The 27,297-nt window shown below is 43.6% G+C and overlaps 1 protein-coding gene across 3 annotated transcripts in view; it reads right to left on the reverse strand.

The window, feature by feature from the left end:
- The window catches only part of LOC118372726 (uncharacterized), a 49,791-nt gene that overhangs the window by 17,160 nt on the left and 5,334 nt on the right, over window positions 1-27,297 (reverse strand). Inside the window, exons 2-4 of one of the 3 annotated variants that reach the window (XM_035758709.2) lie at window positions 22,747-22,937; window positions 6,199-6,317; window positions 5,407-5,496 (exon numbers count right to left, since the gene is read on the reverse strand). In XM_035758709.2, the coding sequence (XP_035614602.2) occupies window positions 5,407-5,496; window positions 6,199-6,317; window positions 22,747-22,937 (400 nt within the window). Of the gene's footprint in view, window positions 1-5,406; window positions 5,497-6,198; window positions 6,318-22,746; window positions 22,938-25,032; window positions 25,613-27,297 lie in introns of those variants that run through there. The other 2 variants (XM_052458304.1, XM_052458303.1) reach the window with 2 other exon arrangements.

Genomic DNA, 27,297 nt, shown 5'->3' on the forward strand with positions numbered 1-27,297 from the left:
AATCTTACATTTTGGATTCAGCAGACCAAAGAACGGATTTCCACCGGTCTAATGTCCATTGCTCGTGTTTCTTGGCCCAGCAAAGTCTCTTCTTCTTATAGGTGTCCTTTAGTAGTGGTTTCTTTGCAGCAATTTGACTATGAAGGCCTGATTGACGCAGTCTTCTCTGAACAGTTGATGTTGAGATGTGTCTGTTACTTGAATTCTGTGAAGCATTTATTTGGGCTGCAATTTCTCTGGCTGGTAACTCTAATGAACTTATCTTCTGCAGCAGAAGTAAATCTGGGTCTTCCTTTCCTGTGGTGGTCCTCATGTGAGCCAGTTTCATCATAGCGCTTGATGGTTTTTGCGACTGCACTAGAAGAAAATGTAAAAGTTCTTGAGATTTTCTGTTTTGACTGACCTTCATGTCTCAAAGTAATGATGGACTGTTGTTTCTCTTTGCTTATTTGAGCTGTTCTTGCCATAATATGGACTTGGTATTTTACCAAATAGGGCTATCTTCTGTATACCATCCCTACCTTGTCACAACACAACTGATTGTCTCAAATGCATTAAAGAAGAAAATTACACAAATTAACTTTGGCTCACCTGTTAATTGAAATGCATACCACCTTATGAATCTGGTTGAGAGAATGCCAATAGTTTGCAAAGCTGTCATCAAGGCAAAGGGTGGCTACGTTGAAGAATATAAAATATATCTTTTTTATTTATTTATTTATTTATTTTTTATTTCACCTTTATTTAACCAGGTAGGCTAGTTGAGAACAAGTTCTCATTTGCAACTACGACCTGGCCAAGATAAAGCATAGCAGTGTGAACAGACAACACAGAGTTACACATGGAGTAAACAATTAGCAAGTCAATAACACAGTAGAAAAAATGGGCAGTCTATATACAATGTGTGCAAAAGGCATGAGGAGGTAGGCGAATAATACAATTTTGCAGATTAACACTGGAGTGATAAATGATCAGATGGTCATGTACTGGTAGAGATATTGGTGTGCAAAAGAGCAGAAAAGTAAATAAATAAAAACAGTATAAAAACAGTATGGGAATGAGGTAGGTGAAAATGGGTGAGCTATTTACCTATAGACTATGTACAGCTGCAGCGATCGGTTAGCTGCTCGGATAGCTGATGTTTGAAGTTGGTGAGGGAGATAAAAGTCTCCAACTTCAGCGATTTTTGCAATTCGTTCCAGTCACAGGCAGCAGAGTACTGGAACGAAAGGCGGCCAAATGAGGTGTTGGCTTTAGGGATGATCAGTGAGATACACCTGCTGGAGCGCGTGCTACGGATGGGTGTTGCCATCGTGACCAGTGAACTGAGATAAGGCGGAGCTTTACCTAGCATGGACTTGTAGATGACCTGGAGCCAGTGGGTCTGGCGACGAATATGTAGTGAGGGCCAGCCGACTAGAGCATACAAGTCGCAGTGGTGGGTGGTATAAGGTGCTTTAGTGACAAAACGGATGGCACTGTGATAGACTGCATCCAGTTTGCTGAGTAGAGTGTTGGAAGCCATTTTGTAGATGACATCGCCGAAGTCGAGGATCGGTAGGATAGTCAGTTTTACTAGGGTAAGCTTGGCAGCGTGAGTGAAGGAGGCTTTGTTGCGGAATAGAAAGCCGACTCTTGATTTGATTTTTGATTGGAGATGTTTGATGTGAGTCTGGAAGGAGAGTTTGCAGTCTAGCCAGACACCTAGGTACTTATAGATGTCCACATATTCAAGGTCGGAACCATCCAGGGTGGTGATGCTAGTCGGGCATGCGGGTGCAGGCAGCGATCGGTTGAAAAGCATGCATTTGGTTTTACTCGCGTTTAAGAGCAGTTGGAGGCCACGGAAGGAGTGCTGTATGGCATTGAAGCTCGTTAGGAGGTTTGATAGCACAGTGTCCAATGACGGGCCGAAAGTATATAGAATGGTGTCGTCTGCGTAGAGGTGGATCAGGGAATCGCCCGCAGCAAGAGCAACATCATTGATATATACAGAGAAAAGAGTCGGCCCGAGAATTGAACCCTGTGGCACCCCCATAGAGACTGCCAGAGGACCGGACAGCATGCCCTCCGATTTGACACACTGAACTCTGTCTGCAAAGTAATTGGTGAACCAGGCAAGGCAGTCATCCGAAAAACCGAGGCTGTTGAGTCTGCCGATAAGAATATGGTGATTGACAGAGTCGAAAGCCTTGGCGAGGTCGATGAAGACGGCTGCACAGTACTGTCTTTTATCGATGGCGGTTATGATATCGTTTAGTACCTTGAGTGAGGCTGAGGTGCACCCGTGACCGGCCCGGAAACCAGATTGCACAGCGGAGAAGGTACGGTGGGATTCGAGATGGTCAGTGATCTGTTTGTTGACTTGGCTTTCGAAGACCTTAGATAGGCAGGGCAGGATGGATATAGGTCTATAGCAGTTTGGGTCCAGGGTGTCTCCCCCTTTGAAGAGGGGATGACTGTGGCAGCTTTCAATCCTTGGGGATCTCAGACGATATGAAAGAGAGGTTGAACAGGCTGGTAATAGGGGTTGCGACAATGGCGGCAGATAGTTTCAGAAATAGCGGGTCCAGATTGTCAAGATCAGCTGATTTGTACGGGTCCAGGTTTTGCAGCTCTTTCAGAACATCTGCTATCTGGATTTGGGTAAAGGAGAACCTGGAGAGGCTTGGGTGAGGAACTACGGGGGGCGGAGCTGTTGGCCGAGGTTGGAGTAGCCAGGCGGAAGGCATGGCCAGCCGTTGAGAAGTGCTTATTGAAGTTTTCGATAATCATGGATTTATCGGTGGAGACCGTGTTTCCTAGCCTCAGTGCAGTGGGCAGCTGGGAGGAGGTGCTCTTGTTCTCCATGGACTTCACAGTGTCCCAGAACTTTTTGGAGTTGGAGCTACAGGATGCAAACTTCTGCCTGAAGAAGCTGGCCTTAGCTTTCCTGACTGACTGCGTGTATTGGTTCCTGACTTCCCTGAACAGTTGCATATCACGGGGCTATTCGATGCTATTGCAGTCCGCCACAGGATGTTTTTGTGCTGGTCGAGGGCAGTCAGGTCTGGAGTGAACCAAGGGCTGTATCTGTTCTTGGTTCTGCATTTTTTGAACGGAGCATGCTTATCTAAAATGGTGAGGAAGTTACTTTTAAAGAATGACCATGCATCCTCAACTGACGGGATGAGGTCAATGTCCTTCCAGGATACCCGGGCCAGGTCGATTAGAAAGGCCTGCTCACAGAAGTGTTTTAGGGAGCGTTTGACAGTGATGAGGGGTGGTCGTTTGACTGCGGCTCCGTGGCGGATACAGGCGATGAGGCAGTGATCGCTGAGATCCTGGTTGAAGACAGCGGAGGTATATTTGGAGGGCCAGTTGGTCAGGATGACGTCTATGAGGGTGCTTTTGATTTGTTTAACACTTTTTTGGTTACTACATGATTCCACATGTGTTATTTCATAGTGTTGATGTCTTCACTATTATTCTACAATGTAGAAAATAGTAAAAATAAAGAAAAACCCTTGAATGAGTAGGTGTGTCCAAACTTTTGACTGGTAGTGTGTACATTACTAAACACATTAATACCCGGAGTGATATTCAGAATCCTCAAAGTAGAGTTAGTCCTAAATAATGAGATAGAAAGCAGCCTGAGTTGTCAAAATCCTATAATCAATAATCCTACAGTGCATTCAGAAAGTATTCAGACCCCTTGACTTTTACCACATTTTGATACGTTACAACCTCATTCTAAAATGGATTAAATCTATTTTTCTTCATCAATCTACACACAATACCCATAACGACAAAGCGAAAACAGGTTTTTATAAAAAAGAAAAGAAAAGAAAAAAAGGAATTCATAACCTTTGCTATGACACTTGAAATTGAGCTCAGGTGCATCCTGTTTCCATTGATCATCCTTGAGATGTTTCGACAACTTGATTGGAGTCCACGTGTAGTAAATAAATACATTCGATTGGATATGATTTGGAAAGGCACACACCTGTCTATATAAGGTCCCACAGTTGGCAGTGCGTGTCAGAGTAAAATCCAAGCCATCAGGTCAGAATTGTGTTGGATTGTGTTGAGGCACAGATCTATGGAACGGTACCAAAATATTTTTTCAGCATTAAAGGTCCCCAATATCACAGTGGCCTACATTATTCTTAAATGGAGGAAGTTTGGGACCACCAAGACTCTTCCTAGAGCTGACCGCCGGGCTAAACTGAGCAATCGGGGGAGAAGGGCCTTGGTCAGGGAGGTGACCAAAAACCTGATGGTCACTCTGACAGAGCTCCAGAGTTCCTCTGTGGAGATGCAAGAACCTTCCAGAAGGACAACCATTTCTGCAGCACTCCACCAATCAGGCCTTTATGGTAGAATGGCCAGACAGAAGCCACTCCTCAATAACAGGCACATGACAGCCCTCTTAGAGTTTGCCAAAAAGCACCTAAAGGACTCTCAGACTATGAGAAACAAGATTCGCTGGTCTGATGAACCTGCGATTGAACTCTTTGGCCTGAATGCCAAGCGTCACGTCTGGAGGAAACCTGGCACAATGAAACATGATGGTGGCAGCATCATGCTGAGGGTATGTTTTTCAACGGCAGGAACTGGGAGACTAGTCAGGGTTGAGGGAAAGATAAACAGAGTAAAGTACAAAGAGATCCTTGATGAAAACCTGCTCCAGTGCGCTCAGGACCTCAGACTCGGGCAAAGGTTCACCTTCCAACAGGACAATGACCCTAAGCACACAGCCAAAACAATGCAGGAGTGGCTTCGGGACAAGTCTATAATAATATGAATGTCATTGAGTGGCCCAGCCAGAGCCCGGACTTGAACCCGATCAATCATCTCTGGAGAGACCTGAAAATAGCTGTGCAGCAATGACCCCCATCCAACCTGACAGCTTGAGAGGATCTGCAGAGAAGAATGGGAGAAACTCCCCAAAAAGAAGACTCGAGGCTGTAATCGCTAAGGTGCTATAACAAAGTACTGAGTAAAGGATCTAAATAATTATGTAAATGTGATATTTCAGTTTGTTATTTTTTTATGTATAAAAATGTGCTCTGTCATTATGGGGTATTGTGTGTAGATTGATATTTAATCCATTTTAGAATAAAGCTGTAATGTAACAAAATTTGGAAAAGGGGCGGCAGCGTAGCCTAGTGGTTAGAGCGTTGGTTGGACTAGTAACCAGAAGGTCAAACCCCCGAGCTGACAAGGTACAAATCTGTCGTTCTGCCCCTGAACAGGCAGTTAACCCACTGTTCCCAGGCCATCATTGAAAATAAGAATATGTTCTTAACTGACTTGCCTGGTTAAATAAAGGTTTAAAAAAAAAAAAAAAAAAAAGGTCAAGGGGTCTGAATACTTCTGAATGCACTGTATAAGCATAATCAATAAGTAATAATAATGTTGTACCTGGTGGAAGCCCAGGTAGTCCTGGATGGTTGGAGAGGCATAGAAGATAGAGTCATCAGTGGTGACCACCAGGACAAAACCATTCAGGGCCTACACAGAGAGAGAGAGCGCACGCACACACACGCACACCACACACACACACACACACACACACACACACACACACACACACACACACACACACACACACACACACACACACACACAACCATTGTAATCCTAGGGCGGACTGCCTAAGCATTTTTTGTGGTCACCAAAGTCCACACAGTGTAAAACATTTGGTAAAAAGCTTTCAGTGTAAACTTAAATGACTAAAATCAGATATAAAGTATGTGGAACAGATTATGGACCTACATATATTTTTATAATATAATCTTTGTGAACTAACAATCATCAAAATAAAATAAAAGTCAGGGAAAATTGAAAAATGATCAAAACAATTAATTTTGTTATTATGTTTGAGCAGAAGAACACAGCAATAGCCATGGCAAAATGCATAAAATTGCAGGAAATTACCTTTAAAATGGCAAAATCCTCTCTCAGCATCATGGCAAAATCCGTCAAATTACAGGAAATTACCTTCTCTCAGCTGCATAGCAAAATGTGTAGAATTGTAGGAAATTTCTCTACACCTCCAAGATGGGCGCCTTAATAATAATAAATAATTAAAATGCTCTACAATTTAGCCGCACCAACAGCCAACTGCGCTCATTGCCACACCCCCTGTCACGCACACCACCTAAGCCCCTTTTTGATGCAGACAAACCCTACACACACACACACTCTGTATACCTGCAGCAGTAGGTTTCCCTCGGAGAGGCTGACTCCGTCTATAGAAGTGGCTGTCCGTCCGTTCCTACAGTTCCCACTGAGAGGGGGGGCCGGCCACTCACACTTCTTCTGGAGGGTCGCTGGAACACAGGAGAGGAGAACATGGCTTAGTTCTTAGTCCTTAGATTCACTTCTTATTCCTTAGATTTACTTCTTAGTCCTTAGATTCACTTCTTAGTCCTTAGATTTATTTATTTGTTCTTCGTACTTAAACTTAGTTTTTAGATTTAGTTCTTAGTCCTTAGCAGTGTTTCGGCTGCAATCAATGCCGCCACGCACCCAAAATATGGAACATGAAAAAAATAGTACCTCTTATAACAGCTAATGGAAAATGCCATGGCGATGGTAACTGGAATAATCTAATGTCACAGAAAATGTAACTGAAAAAAGGATTGTGTATTTTTGAAGATGCTGGAACAATCCACATTTACTTTTCCTCTGCAAACAAAACAAGTAATGAATATAAAAATCAGACAACCCCATAGTAGAATAGTTTATCTATTTACCTAATCGGCTTGTTGTTGTGTGCTCTAGATAAATATTTCTCTCAATGGCGCATTTAAGTTACAAGTGCCATAGGGAGAGAATTCCCAGAACTGAATTTAGTCTGATCAAGACAAAGGAGATGATTGTGGACTACAGGAAAAGGAGGCCCGAGCACACCTCCATTCTCATCGACGGGGCTGCAGTGGACCAGGTTGAGAGCTTCAAGTTTCTTGGTGTCCACATCACCAACAAACTATCATGGTCCAAACACACCAAGACAGTTGTGAAGAGGACATGACAAAACCTATTCCCCCTCAGGAGACTGAAAAGATTTGGCATGGGTCCTCAGATCCTCAAAAGGTTCTACAGCTGCACCATCGAGAGCATCCTGACTGGTTGCATCACTACCTGGTATGGCAACTGCTTGGCCTTTGTACATCACTGGGGCCAAGCTTCCTGCCATCCAGGAACTCTATACTAGGCGGTGTCAGAGGAAGGCCCTAAAAATGGTCAAAGACTCAAGCCACCCTAGTCATGGAATGTTCTCTCTGTACCACACGGCAAGCGTTATCGGAGTGCCAAGTCTAGGTCACTGCCTGTAAGAGGATACCTTGAAAATGTTTGCCCTTCGGCTGCTGCCAAAGAAGTGCCCATCCAAGAAGGCTCAAGGTCATTGGCCACAGATAAAATGATGTCAAATCACACTATATGTACAGTAGCTTTGATTGGACTGATCATGTCAACATTAGAGGTCGACCGATTAATCGGAATGGCCGATTAATTAGGGCCGATATCAAGTTTTCATAACAATCGGAAATCGGTATTTTTGGACACCGATTTGGCCGATTGTTGTTGTTTTTTTTACACCTTTATTGATCCTTTATTTAACCAGGCAAGTCAGTTAAGAACACATTCTTATTTTCAATGACGGCCTAGGAACGGTGGGTTAACTGCCTTGTTCAGGGGCAGAATGACAGATTTTTACCTTGTCAGCTCGGAGATTCAATCTTGCAACCTTTCAGTTACTAGTCCAACGCTCTAACCACCTGATAACATTGCACTCCCCGAGGAGACGGCCTGTTACGCAAATGCAGTAAGAAGCCAAGGTAAGTTGCTAGCTCGCTTTAAACTTATCTTATAAAAAACAATCAATCAATCATAATCACTAGTTAACTACACATGGTTGATGATATTACTAGTTTATCTAGCGTGTCCTGCGTTGCATATAATCGATGCGGTGCATATTCGCGAAAAAGGACTGTCATGCTCTAATGTGTACCTAACCATAAACATCAATGCCTTTCTTAAAATCAATACACAGAAGTATATATTTTTAAACCTGCATATTTTGCTAAAATAAATCCAGGTTAGCAGGCAATATTAACCAGGTGAAATTGTGTCACTTCTCTTGCGTTCATTGCACGCAGAGTCAGTGTATATGCAACAGTTTGGGCTGCCTAATTTGCCAGAATTTTACGTAATTATGACATAACATTGAAGGTTGTGCAATCTAACAGGAATATTTAGACTTATGGATGCCAACCATTAGATAAAATACGGAACAGTTCCGTATTTAACTGAAAGAATAAACGTCTTGTTTTCGAGAAGATAGTTTCCTGATTTGACCATATTAATGACCTAAGGCACGTATTTCTGTGTGTTATTATGTTATAATTAAGTCTATGATTTGGTAGATCAGTCTGACTGAGCGATGGTAGGCAGCAGCAGGCTCGTAAGCATTCATTCAAATAGCACTTCCATGCGTTTTGCCAGCAGCTCGTCGCTGTGCTTCAAGCATTGAGCGGTTTATGACTTCAAGCCTATCAACTCCTGAGATTAGGCTGGTGTAACCAATATGAAATGGCTAGCTAGTTAGCGGGGTGCGCACTAATAGCGTTTCAAACGTCACTCGCTCTGAGACTTGGAGTGGTTGTTCCCCTTGCTCAGCAAGGGCCGCCGCTTTTGTGGAGCGATGGGAAACGCTGCTTCGAGGGTGGCTGTTGTCGATGTGTTCCTGGTTCGAGCCCAGGTAGGGGCGAGGAGAGGGACGGAAGCTATACTGTTACACTGGCAATACTAAAGTGCCTATAGGAACATCCAATCCAATAGTCAAAGGTACAATATATGAAATACAAATCGTATAGAGAAAAATTGTCCTATAATTCCTATAATAACTACAACCTAAAACTTCTTACCTGGGAATATTGAAGACTCATGTTAAAAGGAACCACCAGCTTTCATATGTTCTCATGTTCTGAGCAAGGAATTTAATTAGCTTTCTTACATGGCACATATTGCACTTTTACTTTCTTCTCCAACACTTTGTTTTTGCATTATTTAAACCAAATTGAACATGTTTCACTTTATTTGAGGCTAAATTGATTTTATTGATATATTATATAAAGTTAAAATAAGTGTTCATTCAGTATTGTTGTAATTGTCATTATTACAAATAAATGTTTTTAAAAAATGGCCGATAATTGGTATCGGCTTTTTCTGGTCCTCCAATAATAGGTATCGGTATCGGCGTTGAAAAATCAGAATTGGTCGACCTCTAGTCAACATCATACTTCCACAATCTTAGCTAGCAGTCATCATCATGAATCAGGTCGACAAACTACTGGCAAATACTTTTTAATCCTTGTCATATGAAGAGAAATAATGAAGGGAAATTATAGATAAAACGTATTGGTGCTCATCGGCCATTGGACATAAACATTAAACAACAAGTTGGAAATCGTAAATTCAACGGGTGGTTTGGAAGGAACCGGCGACAGTGGCTCTTTGGTTCCATGTCTGGGATTAAGGGGCTCTTTTGAAATTTAAAATGATAAAACATTCAACATTGGACATGCTGTCAATGAAGCATGATTTGTGCCGCACTCAAAACAACGGTTAACTCAGAGGACCACCTTCCTGTTCAAGTGAGCACAGCATGGACAATGTAAGTCCAAAAATGTTTTGTATGCTGCTTCATAAATTATGTAATATACCAGGGAGATATATATACACTGTATATATATACTGTAGCTAAGACAGTAATACTAAGTGTATGTTGTGTAGAAAGATGTTAGTAGCCCATGTGCCTCACCCTAATCATTTGGTCTATTTACCCCTTTTAGTTTTCACCTACTGTTCTAACTGTTCTACTGTAGCCTATAACTTGTTTTAGAGAAATGTAATAAATCAAATATTGTAAGAGCTTTCATTGTCTGCTTATAGGCTATCCAGTGAAAGTGAACTTGGCAACATGTCTTATTTTCACGTGGGGAAAGGGAACATAAACTCTGCATGTGGACAAATTAGAACCTTTTAGCACCACACAAATAAGGGACAGTTCACGGCTCCACACACTCACTCTTAATGAGGGGCGTGGCTGATAGCCTTCGGTCTGCCTCACTGCTCACAGAATGGAATTCGCAACACAACAAGCTCATGGGTTATTAAAAAGTGTATTATCTTGATTTAATAATTTTACACATTTACAAATTATTGTACCAATGTGTACATTGGTTATTTCTGGAGGTGGAAATTATGTCAGCATCATTTTATTTTGGGTGTAAAATGTCCTTTTAAAAGGTCACCAGAACTCAATCCTTCTACATAAAAATTATCTGTGGGTGGTTCATCCGCAACCTTTTCCCCACAGGCCAATTGTTTTTCCCAGAGGAAACACTGGTCCTCAGATTTAGTTCTTAGTCCTTAGATTTAGTTGCAGTGTACAGTCCACACCATAGACAAAGAGGAGACAGGACTGTCTGGAGCCTTTGTGAGTCAGACCAAGACCCAACTCATGACAGCAAAACCTACAGTTACCCAGAAAGACACCATGGCCTGCCAAAGACTGGCATGATGATTTCCACAGTCTTTAATAAATGTACTACAACTGAGAACTACTGTGATGAAAAGCTTGGCATACGTTCTATACTGTACATACATGTCACATCAAAGTGACAAGTCAATCATCATGAATTATCCTACATCACATTCTGCCAAGTCCTGAGAGACACAGACTTTATGGTTTTCTCATCAACAAACCACCCACGCAGTCTACTCTACACAGACTGAACAAACCAGACAGACAGACAGACTGAACAAACCAGACAGACTGAACAAACCAGACAGACTGAACAAACCGACAGACTGAACAAACCAGACAGACAGGACAGACAGACAGACTGAACAAACCAGACAGACAGGACAGACAGACAGACTGAACAAACCAGACAGACAGGACAGACAGACAGACAGACAGACAGGACAGACAGACAGACTGAACAAACCAGAAGGACAGACAGACAGACTGAACAAACCAGACAGACAGACAGACTGAACAAACCAGACAGACAGACAGACAGACAGACTGAACAAACCAGACAGACTGAACAAACCAGACAGACTGAACAAACCGACAGACTGAACAAACCAGACAGACAGGACAGACAGACAGACTGAACAAACCAGACAGACAAGACAGACAGACTGAACAAACCAGACAGACAGGACAGACAGACAGACAGACTGAACAAACCAGACAGACAGGACAGACAGACAGACAGACAGACTGAACAAACCAGACAGACAGACAGACTGAACAAACCAGACAGACTGAACAAACCAGACAGACTGAACAAACCGACAGACTGAACAAACCAGACAGACAGGACAGACAGACAGACTGAACAAACCAGACAGACAGGACAGACAGACAGACAGACTGAACAAACCAGACAGACAGGACAGACAGACAGACAGACTGAACAAACCAGACAGACAGGACAGACAGACAGACAGACTGAACAAACCAGACAGACAGGACAGACAGACAGACAGACTGAACAAACCAGACAGACAGGACAGACAGACAGACAGACAGGACAGACAGACAGACTGAACAAACCAGACAGACAGACAGACAGACAGACTGAACAAACCAGACAGACAGACAGACTGAACAAACCAGACAGACAGACAGACAGACAGACAGACTGAACAAACCAGACAGACTGAACAAACCAGACAGACAGACTGAACAAACCAGACAGACTGAACAAACCAGACACAGACAGACAGACAGACAGACAGACAGACAGACAGACAGACAGACAGACAGACAGACAGACAGAGTTCTCTCCTTCTTTCTTTCTCAGACAAGATAGAACTGCCAAAGGGAGCGGTGTTGCAATCTACTGCAAAGATAGCCTGCAGAGTTCTGTCCTACTATCCAGGTCTGTACCCAAACAATTTGAACTTCTACTTTTAAAAAATCCACCTCTCTAAAAACAAGTCTCTCACTGTTGCCGCCTGCTATAGACCACCCTCTGCCCCCAGCTGTGCTCTGGACACCATATGTGAACTGATTGCCCCCCATCTATCTTCAGAGCTCGTGCTGCTAGGCGACCTAAACTGGAACATGCTTAACACCCCAGCCATCCTACAATCTAAGCTTGATGCCCTCAATCTCACACAAATTATCAATGAACCTACCAGGAACCTCCCCAAAGCCGTAAACACGGGCACCCTCATAGATATCATTCTAACCAACTTGCCCTCTAAATACACCTCTGCTGTCTTCAACCAAGATCTCAGTGATCACTGCCACATTGCCTGCATCCGTAATGTGTCAGCGGTCAAACGACCTCCACTCATCACTGTCAAACGCTCCCTGAAACACTTCAGCGAGCAGGCCTTTCTAATAAACCTGGCCGGGGTATCCTGGAAGGATATTGATCTCATCCCGTCAGTAGAGGATGCCTGTTGTTTTTTAAATGCCTTCCTAACCATCTTAAATAAGCATGCCCCATTCAAGAAATTTAGAACCAGGAACAGATATAGCCCTTGGTTCTCCCCAGACCTGACTGCCCTTAACCAACACAAAAACATTCTATGGCGTTCTGCATTAGCATCGGACAGCCCCTCGTGATATGCAGCTTTTCAGGGAAGCTAGAAACCATTATACACAGGCAGTTAGAAAAGCCAAGGCTAGCTTTTTCAAGCAGAAATTTTCTTCCTGCAACATTAACTCAAAAAAGTTCTGGGACACTGTAAAGTCCATGGAGAATAAGAACACCTCCTCCCAGCTGCCCACTGCACTGAAGATAGGAAACACTGTCACCACTGATAAATCCACTAAAATTGAGAATTTCAATAAGCATTTTTCTACCGCTGGCCATGCTTTCCACCTGGCTACCCCTACCCCGGTCAACAGCACTGCACCCCCCACAGGAACTCGCCCAAACCTTCCCCATTTCTCCTTCTCCCAAATCCAGTCAGCTGATGTTCTGAAGGAGCTGCAAAATCTGGACCCCTATAAATCAGCCGGGCTAGACAATCTGGGCCATTTCTTTCTAAAAATGATCTGCCGAAATTGTTGCCACCCCTATTACTAGCCCGTTCAACCTCTCTTTCGTGTCGTCTGAGATTCCCAAAGATTGGAAAGCAGCTGCGGTCATCCCCCTCTTCAAAGGGGGGGACACTCTTGACCCAAACTGCTATAGACCTATATCTATCCTACCCTGCCTTTCTAAGGTCTTCGAAAGACAAGTCAACAAACAAATTACCGACCATTTCGAATATCACCATAACCTTTCTGCTATGCAATCTGGTTTCAGAGCTGGTCATGGTTGCACCTCAGCCACGATCAAGGTCCTAAACGATATCTTAACCACCATCGATAAGAAACATTACTGTGCAGCCGTATTCATTGATCTGGAGAAGGCTTTCGACTCTGTCAATCACTACATCCTCATCGGCAGACTCGGCAGCCTTGGTTTCTAAAATGATTGCCTCGCCTGGTTCACCAACTACTTCTCTGATAGAGTTCAGTGTGTCAAATCGGAGGGTCTGCTGTCCGGACCTCTGGCAATCTCTATGGGGGTGCCACAAGGTTCAATTCTTGGACCGACTCTCTTCTCTGTATACATCAATGATGTCGCTCTTGCTGCTGGTGAGTCTCTGATCCACCTCTACGCAGACGACACCATTCTGTATACTTCTGGCCCTTCTTTGGACACTGCGTTAACCTGTTCAACCTATGGGGGCGCTATGTCATTATTGGATAAAAAGACGTGCCCGTTTTAAGCGCAATATTTTGTCACGAAAAGATGCTCGACTATGCATGGAATTGACAGCCTTGGAAAGACAAAACTCTGACGTCTCCAAAACGGCAAAGATATTATCTGTGAGTGCCCCAGAACTAATGCAACAGGCAAAACCAAGAGGAGGTTCCATACAGGAAATGCCCCAGATTCTGAAGGCGCTGTGTTCCAATGTCTCCTTATATGGCTGTGAATGCGCCAGGAATGAGCCTGCGGTTTCTGTCTATTCCCTGAGGTGTCTGCAGCATTGTGGCGTGTTTGTAGGCATATCATTGGAAGATTGACCATAAGAGACTACATTTATCTGGTGTCCCGCCCGGTGTCCTGTGTGCGTAATCTGTAGGTCCATGCGCATTCCATTTCTTCAGAAGACAAAGTAAAATGCCACAATGGATTTTATCGTCGATAGATATGTGAAAAACACCTTGAGGATTGATTCGAAACATCGGTTTGCCATGTTTCTGTCGATATTATGGAGTTAATTTGGAAAAAAGTTTTAATGACTTAATATATATATATTTTTTTTCTCTCTCCCCAAATGTGATGAACAAAACGGAGCGATTAGTCGACACAAATAATATTTTTTGTAAAAACGGAAAATTTGCTATCTAACAAAGTCTCCTCTTTGAAAACATCTGAAGTTCTTCAAAGGTAAATTATTTTATTTGAATTCTTTTCTGTTTTTTGTGGAAAATGTTGCACGCTAAATGCTACGCTAAATGCTACATTAGCTATCAATACTGTTACACAAATGCTTGTTTTGCAATGGTTGAGAAGCATATTTTGAAAATTTGAGATGACAGTGTTGTTAACAAAAGGCTAAGCTTGAGAGCAAATAGATTAATTTCATTTCATTTGCGATTTTCATGAATAGTTAACGTTGCGTTATGGTAATGAGCTTGAGGCTGTAGTCACGATACCGGATCCGGGATGGCTCGACGCAAGAAGTTAACAACCCTCCAGGCAAGCTTCAATGCCATACAACTCTCCTTCCGTGGCCTCCAATTGCTCTAAAATACAACTAAAACTAAATGCATGCGCTTCAACCGATCGCTGCCTGCACCTGCCCGCCTGTCCAACATCACTACTCGGGACGGCTCTGAATACATGGACAACTACAAATACCTAGGTGTCTGGTTAGACTGTAAACTCTCCTTCCAGACCCACATCAAACATCTCCAATCCAAAGTTAAATCTACAATTGGCTTCCTATTTCGCAACAAAGCATCCTTCACTCATGCTGCCAAACATACCCTTGTAAAACTGACCATCCTACCAATCCTCAACTTTGGCGATGTCATTTACAAAATAGCCTCCAATACCCTACTCAACAAATTGGATGCATTCTATCACAGTGCCATCCATTTTGTCACCAAAGCCCCATAAATTACCCACCATTGCGACCTGTACACTCTCTTTGGCTGGCCCTCGCTTCATACTCGTCGCCAAACCCACTGGCTCCATGTCATCTACAAGACCCTGCTAGGTAAAGTCCCGCCTTATCTCAGCTCGCTGGTCACCATAGCATCACCCGCCTGTAGCACGCGCTCCAGCAGGTATATCTCTATGGTCACCCCCAAAACCAATTCTTTCTTTGGCCGCCTCTCCTTCCAGTTCTCTGCTGCCAATGATTGGAACGAATTACAAAAATCTCTGAAACTGGAAACGCTTATCTCCCTCACTAGCTTTAAGCACCAGCTGTCAGAGCAGCTCACAGATTACTGCACCTGTACATAGCCCACCTATCATTTAGCCCAAACAACTACCTCTTTCCCTACTGTATTTATTTGATTTATTTATTTTGCTCCTTTGCACCCCATTATTTTTATTTCTACTTTGCACATTCTTCCACTGCAAATCTACCATTCCAGTGTTTTACTTGCTATATTGTATTTACTTTGCCACCATGGCCTTTTTCCCCTTTACCTCCCTTATCTCACCTCATTTGCTCACCTCGTATATAGACTTCTTCCTACTGTATTATTGACTGTATATTTGTTTTACTCCATGTGTAACTCTGTGTCGTTGTATGTGTCGAACTGCTTTGCTTTATCTTGGCCAGGTCGCAATTTTAAATGAGAACTTGTTCTCAACTTGCCTACCTGGTTAAATAAAGGTGAAATAAAAAAATAAAAAAATGTATGTATGTATGTATGTATGAAGTCGGAAGTTTACATACACCTTAGGCAAATACATTTAAACTCAGTTTAACAATTCTTGACATTTAATCCGAATAAGAATTCCCTGCCTTAGGTCAGGTAGTATTACCAATTTATTTTAAGAATGTGAAATGTCAGAATAATTGTAGAGAGAATGATTTATTTAAGCTTTTATTTATTTCATCACATTCCCAGTGGGTCAGAAGTGTACATACACTCAATTAGTATTTAGTAGCATTGCCTTTAAATTGTTTAACTTGGGTCAAACATTTGGGTAGCCTTCCACAAGCTTCCCACAATAAGTTGGGTGAATTTTGGCTCATTCCTCCTGACAGAGCTGATGTAACTGAGTCAGGTTTGTAGGCCTCCTTGCTCGCACACGCTTTTTCAGTTCTGCCCACAAATTTTCTATAGGATTGAGGTCAGGGCTTTGTGATGGCCACTCCAATACCTTGACTTTGTTGTCCTTAAGCCATTTTGCCACACCTTTGGAAGTATGCTTGGGGTCATTGTCCATTTGGAAGACCCATTTGCGAACAAGCTTTAACTTCCTGACTGATGTCTTGAGATGTTGCTGTGGTTGGGATGGTGTTCTTCGGCTTGCAAGCCTCCCCCTTTTTCCTCCAAACATAATGATGGTCATTATGGCCGAACAGTTCTATTTTTGTTTCATCAGACCAGAGGACATTTCTCCAAAAAGTACGATCTTTGTCCTCAGGTGCAGTTTCAAACCGTAGTCTGGCTTTTTTATGCCGGTTTTGGAGCAGTGGCTTCTTCCTTCCTGAGCGGCATTTCAGGTTATGTCGATATAGGACTCGTTTTACTGTGGATATAGATACTATTGACCGGTTTCCTCCAGCATCTTCCCACATCTTCCCTACAGCCATTCACCCGGAACCTATACCCCATCCCTGTCTGCTCGTCGCCAGTGTGTTGTTATCCATTGGATCAGCCTATCCGCTCCCATCAACCCACCTCCGCTGCCCGCTCCTCCACCCGGAACCCATACCCCATGCCTGACATACCCCATCCCTGTCTGCTCGTCACCAGTGTGTTATCCATTGGATCAGCCTATCCACTCCCATCAACCCACCTCCGCTGCCCGCTCCTCCACCCAGAACTATCTACCTCCACGTTCTCATTGATTAATAAATACTCACCATCTTTATACTCACCTTGTCCTGGTCTGCTTCTGGGTCCAATTCTGGTAAACCCTGACACTGCTAGGGACTGATATCAGCCACCACGTTGGTTCACGGGTCAAGGTTAGGGTCCGAAACATTATCAGAGCTCAGAAAAGGAGGAACTTCGTGGATAGAACAGCATGTCTATTTTTGTGAGAAACAGAATTTGACTTCTGCCTCCCTTACACACACACACACACACACACACACACACAGAAAGAGAGAGAGTTGGTGATAAACATTGGTAGGCTAATAGATGAGTTCCCTCCATACAAGGTACCGGCACTTTGAAGACTTGGTATAACAGTCAAGTCCTGGAAACTGAGGCAGCTGAGGCAGTTGTGACAGTCAGTGTGCACTAGACCAGAGCATGCAGTTATCAGGAGCTATTAAAATACAAGTAGTTGAAATTTGTATTACACTTAACAGAGCTTGCACTTGTCAGTTGACTGTACATCTTAACAATATCCAATCAATTAGAGGAGTGTAAAAGTGGACCACTCACTCCAGAGGAAACCAATGATTAGGTTAATGACTGGACTGACTGGGATTCAACCCAGCTCAACCCCCCCCTCCCTCACCCCCTTCCTCAGCTCTCCCTCCCTCACCCCTCCTTATCAACAAACACAGGAAACAGGCCTGATGATCAGCCATTTGCACACACAGCAGCACCAAAAGCCTGATAAACATCTGATTGGCCCTGGAGGCTGTAACCCCATAAACAAGCAAGAAGTGACTGTAACCAGTGGGCTTCAACAACAAAAACATCATAATGATGTTTCAGTCCCAAAACAACTGCAGATCTGAGGAACTGGATAGGTACAGTGGGGCAAAAAAGTATTTAGTCATCCACCAATTGTGCAAGTTCTCCCACTTAAAAAGATGAGAGAGGCCTGTAATTTTCATGATAGGTACACTTCAACTATGACAGACAAAATGAGAAAAAAAATCCAGAAAATCACATTGTAGGATTGTTAAGGAATTTATTTGCAAATTATGGTGTAAAATAAGTATTTGGTCAATAACAAAAGTTTATCTCAATACTGTGCTATACACCCTTTGTTGGCAATGACAGGGGTCAAACATTTTCTTTAAGTCTTCACAAGGTTTTCACACACTGTTGCTGGTATTTTGGCCCATTCCTCCATGCAGAACTCCTCTAGAGCAGTGATGTTTTGGGGCTGTTGCTGGGCAACACGGACTTTCAACTCCCTCCAAAGATTTTCTATGGGGTTGAGATCTGGAGACTGGCTAGGCCACACAAGGAACTTGAAATGCTTCTTACGAAGCCACTCCTTCGTTGCCCGGGCGGTGTGTTTGACATGGGATGGCACTGTACCCTGGCAGTGTACCATAGACATGGGATGGCACTGTACCCTGGCAGTGTACCATAGACATGGGATGGCACTGTACCCTGGCAGTGTACCATAGACATGGGATGGCATTGTACCCTGGCAGTGTACCATAGACATGGGATGGCATTGTACCCTGGCAGTATACCGTAGACATGGGATGGCATTGTACCCTGGCAGTGTACCATAGACATGGGATGGCATTGTACCCTGGCAGTGTACCATAGACATGGGATGGCATTGTACCCTGGCAGTATACCGTAGACATGGGATGGCATTGTACCCTGGCAGTGTACCATAGACATGGGATGGCATTGTACCCTGGCAGTATACCGTAGACATGGGATGGCATTGTACCCTGGCAGTACAGACATGCTCCTCACAGACAATTACTACAGAAAACACACACACACACACAGGGCCAATAAAAAGGCCCAGGCACAAATACACACACATCAACCGCAAATCTGTGTCAGAAGGATTCCGTGTCAACTCTTATTTCAATCTCTCTGTTCTCCTTTGAGTCAGACAGACAACAGACAGCTAGGCTTCAGCCACCTCAGACAGACAACAGGACATAGACATGGAAACTACACAACCATTCACCATGCCGATCCTTAAGAGCTGCACCTAAACTCAGAGGAAAAAACACTCAACATGAAAGACTGAATCCTAACTTCAGATATAAAAAAATATTACTTATTAAACCAAATCTTTTTCCATGATACCTCAAATCTCCCCGCTGCATCCCCTTCGTGTAGCCGTAATCCTCCCATGCCTCTTGCGGCCAGTGGCTGTTGTGCCCTTGGGCTGAATACTATAATTCCCTTCTCCTGGCTGTGTGCCAAAGCACCTCTCACTCACATGGCTCTCTGTCACGTGATCAGGTCTTTCTCACAGGCTACAAGTGAAAACAGACACATCGAGGACGCAACTGCACTCATCCTTATCCAAATCCGAACCACATATTGAAGATATTGGAAGAACTGTGCACATTTACTTTTTGTCAGCCAACAAGATCAATAGGCATAACGAACAGAAAAAGCAATAGCCTATGTCAATCTACTATTCCCATTGTACAAAAGTTGACCTTTTCTATTCTGTGCTAGAAATAAATGTTACAAACATAGTCTGGGCAACTTGTGGGATGCAATAGATCCCAAATTGATACAACCACTAGCATAAAATTAGTTTTGTAGTGATTCCTATGTTGTTGATGTAAAGAACATTTGTTGGTCCGTGGTGTGTAATGAGGAGCAAACAGACGCTGCATTACTTATTCCAATTACTAATAAGCATGCACCATTAAGAAAATGACTGTAAAGACGGTTAAATCCTTGTGGATTGAGGATGAATTGAAAAAGTGTCTGGTTAAGAGGGATGAGGCAAAAGGAATGGCAAATAAGTCTGGCTGCACAACCGATTGGCAAACGCATTGCAAATTGAGAAATCATATGACTAAACTTAATTAAAAAGAAGAAGAACCTACACTTTGAAACAAAGATATATTACATAAAGAATGATGATAAAAAAAACTTTGGAGCATGGGAAAAAAGGCATGGAATCAGATGGCTCATTCATCACAAAACCAACTGATTTTGCCAACCACTTTAATGATTTTGGTTTGCAAGATAAGCAAACGTAGGCATGACATGCCAGCAACAAAAGCTAACACTACACATCCAGGTACGGTGCCAGTCAAGAGTTTGGACACTCATTAAAGGGTTTTTCTTTATTTTCTACATTATAAAATTATAGTGAAGACATCAAAACAATGAAATAACACTGTTACAGATACAAGTATCCTGTGTGTGTGTGTGTGTTTCTTTTCTCTCCTTCTCCCCTCACAGGTGAAAATCATCACTCCCCAATCAGTCAACAATCATCAATCAGAAGACACACCTCCTGTTTCCTATCCAATCACAGTTCCTTTCCCTTGGTTTAAAAACCCCATCAGTTGTTTGCTCTAGAGCTAAATCTCTCTGTAAATGCCATGTCTGTAGGTCTCTGTGTTTCACTCTCTCGTTGTGCATTAACCTCTCTTTTGTTTTTCGCACCTCCATAGCACTTTGTCCTCACCTGTGAGTATTGTTTTTGGTTATGGTGTTTGCTAGTAGGAAAAGGGGAAACCAAGACAAGACGCCCATGGGCATAAACTACCCGTAGGTAAACTTTGTTAAATACACCAGTTAGAACTGGGTGGACCACCCACTGTATTTCTGGTTAGTTAGCTGTTGTTAAAGTAGGCTAGGCTACCCCTACCCCCCCCAGACTGTTACGGTTCTCATTACCCTCCCCCTAGACTGTCGGGCCAAAAGGGATTTGTAACAACACATATGGAATTTGTGTACTAGCCAAATAAGTTTTAAAATCAAAATATATTTTAGATTCTTCAAGTTAGCTACCCTTTGCCTTGATGACAGCTTTGCAAGCTCTTGACATTCTCTCAACCAGCTTCACCTGGAATGCTTTTTCCAACAGTCTTGAAGAAGTTCCCACATGCTGAACACTTGTTGGCTGCTTTTCCTTCACTCTGCGGTCCAACTCATACCAAACCATCTCAATTGGGTTGAGGTCGGGTGATTGAAAAAATGAACTTGTTCTCTGCAGCGGAGGTAACTCTGGGTCTTCCTTTCCTGTGGTGGTCCTCATAAGAGCCAGTTTCATCATAGCGCTTGATGGTTTTTGCAACTGCACTTGAAGAAACTTTCAAAGTGTTTGACATTTTCCGGACTGACTGACCTTCATGTCTTAAATTAATGATGGACTGTCATTTCTCTTTGCTTATTTTAGCTGTTCTTGCCATAATATGGACTTGGTATTTTACCAAATAGGGCTATCTTCTTTATACCACCCCTACCTTGTCACAACACAATTGATTGGCTCAAAAGCATTAAGAAGTAAAGAAATTCCACAAATTAACTTTTAACAAGGCACACCTGTTAATTGAAATGCATTCCAGGTGACTACCTCATGAAGCTGGTTGAGAGAATGCCAAGAGTGTGCAAAGCTGTCATCAAGGCAAAGAGTGGCTACTTTGAAGAATCTCAAATATAAAATATATTTTGATTTGTTTAACATTTTTTTTTGGTTACTACATGATTCCATATGTGTTATTTCATAGTTTTGATGTCTTCACCATTATTCTACAATGTAGAAAACCCCCGGAATGAGTAGATGTGTACAAACTTTTGACTGGTATATCTGACCAAATTATGAAAGATAACAAGATTGTGGGGCTGTTTTGTTAGACTTCAGTGTGGCTTTTGACATTATGGATCATAGTCTGCTGCTGGAAAAACGTATGTGTTATGGCTTTACACCCCCTGCTATATTGTGGATAAAGAGTTACCTGTCTAACAGACCACAGAGGGTGTTCTTTAATGAAAGCCTCTCCCATAATCCAGGTAGAATCCGGAATTCCCCAGGGGACAGCGCCCAGCACACAAATGCATAACAAATCACTTTTAACCAGGGAGTTGCGACACGGAAGTCAGAAATAGCGATATAATACATGCCTTACCTTTGAAGATCTTCTTCTGTTGGCACTCAAAGGTCAGTTACATTACAAATGGTCCTTTTGTTCGATAATGTCAGTCTTTATATCCATAACTTAGTTTAGCTGGCACGCTTCGGTCAATAATCCACTCGGTTTCCCTCTTTCAAAATGCATGGGGCGGCAGCGTAGCCTAGTGGTTAGAGCTACTAGGTTGCGAGTTCAAACCCCCGAGCTGACAAGGTACAAATCTGTCGTTCTGCCCCTGAACAGGCAGTTAACCCACTGTTCCTAGGCCGTCATTGAAAATAAGAATGTGTTCTTAACTGACTTGCCTGGTTAAATAAAGGTAAAATAAAAAATTAAACAAAATACAAAATGAATCAAACATTACCAATAAACTTATCCAAACAAGTCAATCAATGTTTATAATCAAACCTTAGGTACCCTAATATGCAAATAAACTATTTAAGACGAAGAATTGTTATTGTCTTTACCAGAGAAAAATACCAAAGAACGTGCTCTCATTCACACGCTTGGAAACACTTGCAGTCAATTTGCAATCTACAAATGATTTGCAGTTATGTTTCCGGCCCCCTGACCATCCACTCGAGTTGAATCTAGTTGAGCATGTTAATAGCCTGTGCATTACTTTCCAACAGTGAGTTTAACGATAAATGTAGTGTGTGCGTGCCTGTATGTATGGTGTGTGTGTGCACCTCCAACCCCACTCACCATGAAAGAAGCTCTTGACCTTGACATATCCCACGCTGAGCCGCAGGACAGACAATTTGTCCAACCTACCCCTGACCTCTGGGGAGAAGGGCAGCAGGCTGGTCAGCCGGTCAAGCTCCCCGTTCAGACGATTCCGGTGACGTTTTGAAGGGTTGGTCTTTACCACACCGTCACCTGGAGCATGCTTCAGACTGGGGACAGGAGAGGAGGAGAGAGGGAGGAATTAGTAATCTACTGAACAGAGCTGAACTGCAGCTGATTGTCAGAGGCTTTAGCGCAGAGGTTAACAGACCAGAGAGGACAAGGGAAGGTTAGGAATCTACTGAACACAGACTTTGCACTACTAGAGTATATGATTTTCAGTAGCAAGCTAACACAGTCTTGTGGTGAACAGACAACCCAGGTTCAAAACCAGTCAGACACGAGTCAGTCACATTGGTGCCATGACACAGATTCTGTCAGGTGATGCCTATCAGCTGCTGGGGTCATTCCGGAGAGGAGGTGGTCAAAGGAAGTGAAGTGTAATAAGATTGGAAACCTGGTCAGTCACACTTACAGTACCAGTCAAAAGTTTGGGTACTCATTCAAGGTTTATTTTTAATTTTTTTAAACTATTTTTCTACATTGGAGAATAATAGCGAAGACATCAACACTAGGAAATAGCACATGTAGTAACCCAAAAGGTTTTAAACAAATCAAAATATATTTGAGAATCTTCAAAGTAGCCACCATTTGCCTTGATGACAGCTTTGCACACTCTTGGCATTCTCTCAACCAGCTTCACCTGAAATGTTTTTCCAACAGTCTTGAAGGAGTTCCCACATATGCTAAGCACTTTTTGTCTGCTTTTCCTTCACTCTGCGGTCCAAGTCATACCAAACCATCTCAACTGGTTTGAGATCTGGTGATTGTGGAGGCCAGGTCATCTGATGCAGCACTCCATCACTCTCCTTTTTATTCAAATAGCTCTTACACAGTCTGGAGGTGTGTTGGGTCATTGTCCTGTTGAAAAACAAATTATAGTCCCACTAAGCGCAAACCAGATGGGATGGTGTATTGCTGCAGAATGCTGTCGTACTCATACTGGTTAAGTGTGCCTTGAATAAAAAAAAATCAAAGTATCACCAGCAAAGCACCCCCCAAACATCACACCTCCTGCTTCAGTGGGAAACACATATGCAGGGATCATCCATTCACCTACTCTGTGTCTCAAAAAGACAAGGCGGTTGGAACCAAAAATCTCACATTTGGACTCATCAGACCAAAGGACAGATTTCCACCAGTCTAATGTTCATTGCTCATGTTTCTTGGCCCAAGCAAGTCTCTTTTTCGTAGTGGTTTCTTTGCAGCAATTCGACCATGAAGGCCTGATTCACTCAATCTCCTCTGAACAGTTTATGTTGAGATGTCTGTGACTTGAACTCTGTGAAGCATTTATTTGGGCTGCAATTTCTGAGGCTGGTAACTCTAATGAACTTGTCCTCTGCAGAGGTAACTCTGGGTCTTCCTTTCCTGTGGCGGTCCTCATGAGAGCCAGTTTCATCATAGCGCTTGATGGTTTTTGCGACTGCACTTGAAGAAACTTTCACAGTTCTTGAAATTTCCCGGACTGACTGACCTTCATGTCTTAAAGTAATGATGGACTCTCTTTGCTTATTTGAGCTGTTTTTGACCTGGTATTTTACCAAATAGGGCCATCTACCTCTTCACAACACAACTGAAAGAAATTCAACAAATGAACTTTTAACAAGGCACATCTGTTAATTTAAATGCATTCCAGGTGACTACCTTATGAAGCTGGTTGAGAGAATGCCAAGAGTGTGCAAAGCTGTCATCAAGGCAAAGGGTGGATACTTTGAAGAAAATATATTTTGATTTGTTTAACACTCTTTTGGTTACTACATGATTCCATGTGTTATTTCATAGTTTTGATGTCTTCACTATTATTTTAAAATGTAGAAAATAGTAAAAATAAAGAAAAACACTTGAATGAGTAGGTGTGTCCAAACGTTTAAATGGTACTGTATGTAATCTGTCCTGAAATGCCCTGCCCCTGTAGTAAACAGATGGCTGAGAATAAGAAGCTGTTTCAGGTCAATTTCTCAACACCAGTTCCATGAATAGACAACAAAGACTCACTTCTATAAGCATATCAGGACATGTAAAATGAATGCAGTAACAGATTTTGGGAAACAGAGTTCATTCTTCATGACAGGTCTGGTTGTCACACCAGCTCCCGCTCCTCTGTCAACATCATTACGCACATCAGCGCAATATTGGACTCACCTGGACTCCTTCACTTTGTTGATTGCCCCTCTTTATCAGTCTGTTCCTCAGTTGTGTCAACATTGATGTTATTTTTCCCATGTCCATGCGCTGTCTGTGTTCTGTTTCATGTCCGTTGCTTAATAAATGTTCACTCCCTGTACTTGCTTCTCGTCTCCCAATGTCTGTCTTTACACTGGTAATCATCTGGCTACTGCTGTCACTTACAATATGTTTTCAGGGGCTTGAAAGAGACAAGCCCCTTCAGACTATAAAATTGAGGGACAGGAGAGAAAAGAACTTTCCATTATAGAGATGCAGCCTGTGTGATGTCTAATCCAGGGGCCATCCTGCAGCCCCAGGCAGCATAGCTAAGGACAAACAGAACTTTCCATTATAGAGATGCAGCCTGTGTGATGTCTAATCCAGGGGCCATCCTGCAGCCCCAGGCAGCATAGCTAAGGACAAACAGAACTTTCCATTATAGAGATGCAGCCTGTGTGATGTCTAATCCAGAGGCCATCCTGCAGCCCCAGGCAGCATAGCTAAGGACAAACAGAACTTTCCATTATAGAGATGCAGCCTGTGTGATGTCTAATCCAGGGGCCATTCTGCAGCCCCAGGCAGCATAGCTAAGGACAAACAGAACTTTCCATTATAGAGATGCAGCCTGTGTGATGTCTAATCCAGAGGCCATCCTGCAGCCCCAGGCAGCATAGCTAAGGACAAACAGAACTTTCCATTATAGAGATGCAGCCTGTGTGATGTCTAATCCAGAGGCCATCCTGCAGCCCCAGGCAGCATAGCTAAGGACAAACAGAACTTTCCATTATAGAGATGCAGCCTGTGTGATGTCTAATCCAGAGGCCATCCTGCAGCCCCAGGCAGCATAGCTAAGGACAAACAGAACTTTCCATTATAGAGATGCAGCCTGTGTGATGTCTAATCCAGGGGCCATTCTGCAGCCCCGGGCAGCATAGCTAAGGACAAACAGAACTTTCCATTATAGAGATGCAGCATGTGTGATGTCTAATCCAGAGGCCATCCTGCAGCCCCAGGCAGCATAGCTAAGGACAAACAGAACTTTCCATTATAGAGATGCAGCCTGTGTGATGTCTAATCCAGGGGCCATTCTGCAGCCCCAGGCAGCATAGCTAAGGACAAACAGGATTTCTGTTCCACTGCTGCTGACTGGCTGGCTCCTCTATACCTTGGGGAGGAGGGGAGGAGGCATGGTTACTGAACCCATGGTATGTCCTGCTGACTGGCTGGCTCCTCTATACCTTGGGGAGGAGGGGAGGAGGCATGGTTACTGAACCCATGGTATGTCCTGCTGACTGGCTGGCTCCTCTATACCTTGGGGAGGAGGCATGGTTACTGAACCCATGGTATGTCCTGACTGGCTGGCTCCTCTATACCTTGGGGAGGAGGGGAGGAGGCATGGTTACTGAACCCATGGTATGTCCTGACTGGCTGGCTCCTCTATACCTTGGGGAGGAGGGGAGGAGGCATGGTTACTGAACCCATGGTATGTCCTGCTGACTGGCTGGCTCCTCTATACCTTGGGGAGGAGGGGAGGAGGCATTGTTACTGAACCCATGGTATGTCCTGCTGACTGGCTGGCTCCTCTATACCTTGGGGAGGAGGGGAGGAGGCATGGTTACTGAACCCATGGTATGTCCTGCTGACTGGCTGGCTCCTCTATACCTTGGGGAGGAGGGGAGGAGGCATGGTTACTGAACCCATGGTATGTCCTGCTGACTGGCTGGCTCCTCTATACCTTGGGGAGGAGGGGAGGAGGCATGGTTACTGAACCCATGGTATGTCCTGCTGACTGGCTGGCTCCTCTATACCTTGGGGAGGAGGGGAGGAGGCATTGTTACTGAACCCATGGTATGTCCTGCTGACTGGCTGGCTCCTCTATACCTTGGGGAGGAGGCATGGTTACTGAACCCATGGTATGTCCTGCTGACTGGCTGGCTCCTCTATACCTTGGGGAGGAGGGGAGGAGGCATGGTTACTGAACCCATGGTATGTCCTGACTGGCTGGCTCCTCTATACCTTGGGGAGGAGGGGAGGAGGCATTGTTACTGAACCCATGGTATGTCCTGCTGACTGGCTGGCTCCTCTATACCTTGGGGAGGAGGCATTGTTACTGAACCCATGGTATGTCCTGCTGACTGGCTGGCTCCTCTATACCTTGGGGAGGAGTGGGAGGAGGCATTGTTACTGAACCCATGGTATGTCCTGCTGACTGGCTGACTCCTCTATACCTTGGGGAGGAGG

The sequence above is a fragment of the Oncorhynchus keta genome, chromosome 12 (genome assembly GCF_023373465.1).
Source record: "Oncorhynchus keta strain PuntledgeMale-10-30-2019 chromosome 12, Oket_V2, whole genome shotgun sequence".
Taxonomy (NCBI): domain Eukaryota; kingdom Metazoa; phylum Chordata; class Actinopteri; order Salmoniformes; family Salmonidae; genus Oncorhynchus; species Oncorhynchus keta.